The sequence below is a fragment of the Triticum aestivum genome, chromosome 1D (assembly GCF_018294505.1).
Source record: "Triticum aestivum cultivar Chinese Spring chromosome 1D, IWGSC CS RefSeq v2.1, whole genome shotgun sequence".
In the NCBI taxonomy this organism is placed as follows: Eukaryota; Viridiplantae; Streptophyta; class Magnoliopsida; order Poales; family Poaceae; genus Triticum; species Triticum aestivum.
The window spans coordinates 251524088-251527192 of NC_057796.1; the positions used below are offsets into that span (position 1 = coordinate 251524088).

The window sequence follows — 3105 nt, forward strand, 5'->3', positions numbered from 1 at the left end:
AACTAATAACGCCAATGGCAAATCCACACGAGAACCCTAAACGCGACCTCGTAACCGACGGGAAAATGAAATAAATATGAGGAGAAAGGACTAACCTAGCGAAACTAAGCTCCGGGAGGCGATGAACGACGGCCGCCTGCCGACGCAGTAGGGAATGGGGCGACGCGGCAGCGCAGCAGAGGAGGGCGGCGCCGTGGCGGCGGCGCGGGTCGCACGGGAAGGAGACCGGCAGTGTGTGTGCTGCAGCGAAGTGAAAAAGGGAAGCTTGGGCCTTTGTGGGCTAAATATTCGAGCACATGCTCGTTTGGGCCGTATCTCCCCAAATCAGCGAGCATCCGAAATCAAGTACTCCTTCCATGGGAGCTCCTGCTCGGCGCTTCAGGCGTCAGTTATCCCAACTGGCGCTCACAGCGCAGGCATAGCGGGCCGGCCCAGGAGAAAAAGGTACCGCAGAAAAATAAATGCAAGTTTTGCAGAAATAGGGAGAAACAGGATTCGATACTTGCCCGCCCACTTCTAACATTTGAGGCAATAACCACTTGGTCGACATCACTGTGTTGTCCAGTGTGAGGAAACTACCCTATTTGACCCTTCTTTTAATAAAACATTAGCAGGTAGGAGTAACATATACCCAGTTTGTTCTGCGTTTTTTATGATATAAACAAAATAGAATTCACAATGAAATAAAATTGAACTTGAAGAAAGTTCATCAATTTTAAAAGGTTCATACAAAGTGAAAAAAATGTTCGTCAATTTGAGAAAGATTACTGATTTTTAAAAAAGTTCATCAAATTCAAGAAAAGTTCACGATTTTTAAAAAAAGTTCATCGATTTGAAAAAAAGTTCATCAATTTTGAATTTTTTTAATTCCATTTGATAAAAGTTCATCGATTATGAAAAAAGTTCATTTGTTTCGAACAAAAAGTTCATCACTTTTAAAAAGTTCATCGATTTTGAAAATAGTTCATCAAATTTGACAAACAATTCACTGATTTGAAAAAACTTCGTCAAATTTCAAGAAAGTTCATCGATTTAGAAAAAAGTTCATCAAAATGAAAAAACGTTCATTGATTTGGAAAAAGTTAATCGAAATTAATAAAAAGTTCATCAATTTTTAAAAAGTTCATCGAATTTAAAAATAAGTTCAATTTTTTTAAAAGAGTTCGTCCATTTTAACAAAAAAGTACGCGAACCAGGAACAATAAAAAAGAAGAAAGGAAGATAAAGAAAGATGAAAAGAATATAAAGATGAATGTAGACATGTGATTTCTGGTGGCCAGTTGGTTGATGCATTGCTGATCGTAGCAAGAGGTTGCCGGTTCGACTCGCAGTTCTCACTTCTTTTTCGTTTTGAAAAACAGAAAAAAAAAGTAGATGGGCCGGCCCAGCTCGTAGCGCTGCAGGCGCCAGTTTGCAAAATGAGCTATAACTGGCGCCTGCAGCGCCAAATAGGAAATGCCCACTTCCATCTCCCAGCTTATGGATTCTAAAAAAACTCCTCAAGTTATGACAAATGACATTCTTTTTCGTTTTGAAAAACAAAAAAGAAAGTAGATGGGTCGGCCCAGCTCGCAGCGCTGCAGGCGCCAGTTTGCAAAATGAGCTATAACTGGCGCCTGCAGCGCCAAATAGGAAATGCCCACTTCCATCTCCCAGCTTATGGATTCTAAAAAAACTCCTCAAGTTATGACAAATGACGCGTTGCATATGCATCACTTGTCACAACCTGAGAAATTTTATTTTTTTCGTAAATCTATTTGGTGGCCAGTTGGTTGATGCATTGCTGATCGTAGCAAGAGGTTGCCGGTTCGACTCGCAGTTCTCACTTCTTTTTCGTTTTGAAAAACAGAAAAAAAAGTAGATGGGCCGGCCCAGCTCGCAGCGCTGCAGGCGCCAGTTTGCAAAATGAGCTATAACTGGCGCCTGCAGCGCCAAATAGGAAATGCCCACTTCCATCTCCCAGCTTATGGATTCTAAAAAAACTCCTCAAGTTATGACAAATGACATTCTTTTTCGTTTTGAAAAACAAAAAAGAAAGTAGATGGGTCGGCCCAGCTCGCAGCGCTGCAGGCGCCAGTTTGCAAAATGAGCTATAATTGGCGCCTGCAGCGCCAAATAGGAAATGCCCACTTCCATCTCCCAGCTTATGGATTCTAAAAAAACTCCTCAAGTTATGACAAATGACGCGTTGCATATGCATCACTTGTCACAACCTGAGAAATTTTATTTTTTTCGTAAATCTATTTGTTCAAAACAAGTTATCTCTTAAACCGTGCATCCAAATCTCGAATCGTTTTCACCATTGGATCCACGTCGAAATCTTCAAAACTAGATACCTGTTGATAAAATTTGACGAAAAAGATTCATGAAAAAATTAGACCTGACGATAAAAACTAGATACCCCACGTCGCCCACCGCCACCGATGCCCCGCCGCTAAGGCCCCCCGACCCCATGCCCCGCCGCTCCTGCACGCTGCCCCGGCCCGCCTTCGCCGACATCGTCATCGGTGCATTGCATTTTCATTCAACATATATTTTACATACTCAATTTAAACAAAAAATAAAAAATGACACTAGTCGTCGTCGCTAGGTGCGAGCAGGTCGATCACGATGGCTCCTTCGCCGTCACCGCCGTCGTCGCTGCTGCTGTTGTTGGCGACGTCATCCCAGTTCATGGGGATGTCGCCCTCCATCGCCGCCTCCTCGTCCTCCGCCGGCGCCATCGCGGCCTCCTCTGCCGCCATGGCCGCGGCGTCTTCAGTTGCGGCAGCAACCTCAGCGGCCTCCCTTGCAGCAGCCGGCGCCGCCGCCGCTTCCGACGCCCGTAGGGCGACGTGCCTGCCCGGAGTGTCGTCCGGGTCGCCGTCCTCGCGGAGGACCACCTGTTCCGGCGGCAGCTCCACAGGGGGAGGGGGACGGCCGGTGCGGGTGCCGGCGCAGCCGCCGGGGGTGCTGGCAGGCGGCGGGCAGCTCCACGACGGCGCTCCTGCGGGGCCGGGCCGCGAAGGCGGCCGCTCGCACCTGTGAGGTTGGGGGTGACGCCGGCCTCCGCCAGCCGGAAGGCAGCGATGACGTAATCGTAAACTTTCCCCTTCTAGAAGGCGT

The 3105-nt window shown here is 47.0% G+C and overlaps 1 protein-coding gene across 1 annotated transcript in view; it reads right to left on the minus strand.

Annotated features, from left to right (window-relative positions):
* Positions 1 to 2505, minus strand: part of LOC123158821 (disease resistance protein RGA4) — a 6394-nt gene extending 3889 nt beyond the window's left edge. The window contains exon 1 of the mRNA XM_044576658.1: positions 2402 to 2505. Coding sequence (XP_044432593.1) covers positions 2402 to 2505 — 104 coding nt within the window. The remainder of the gene's footprint in view (positions 1 to 2401) is intronic.
* Positions 2506 to 3105: the final 600 nt, after the last annotated feature.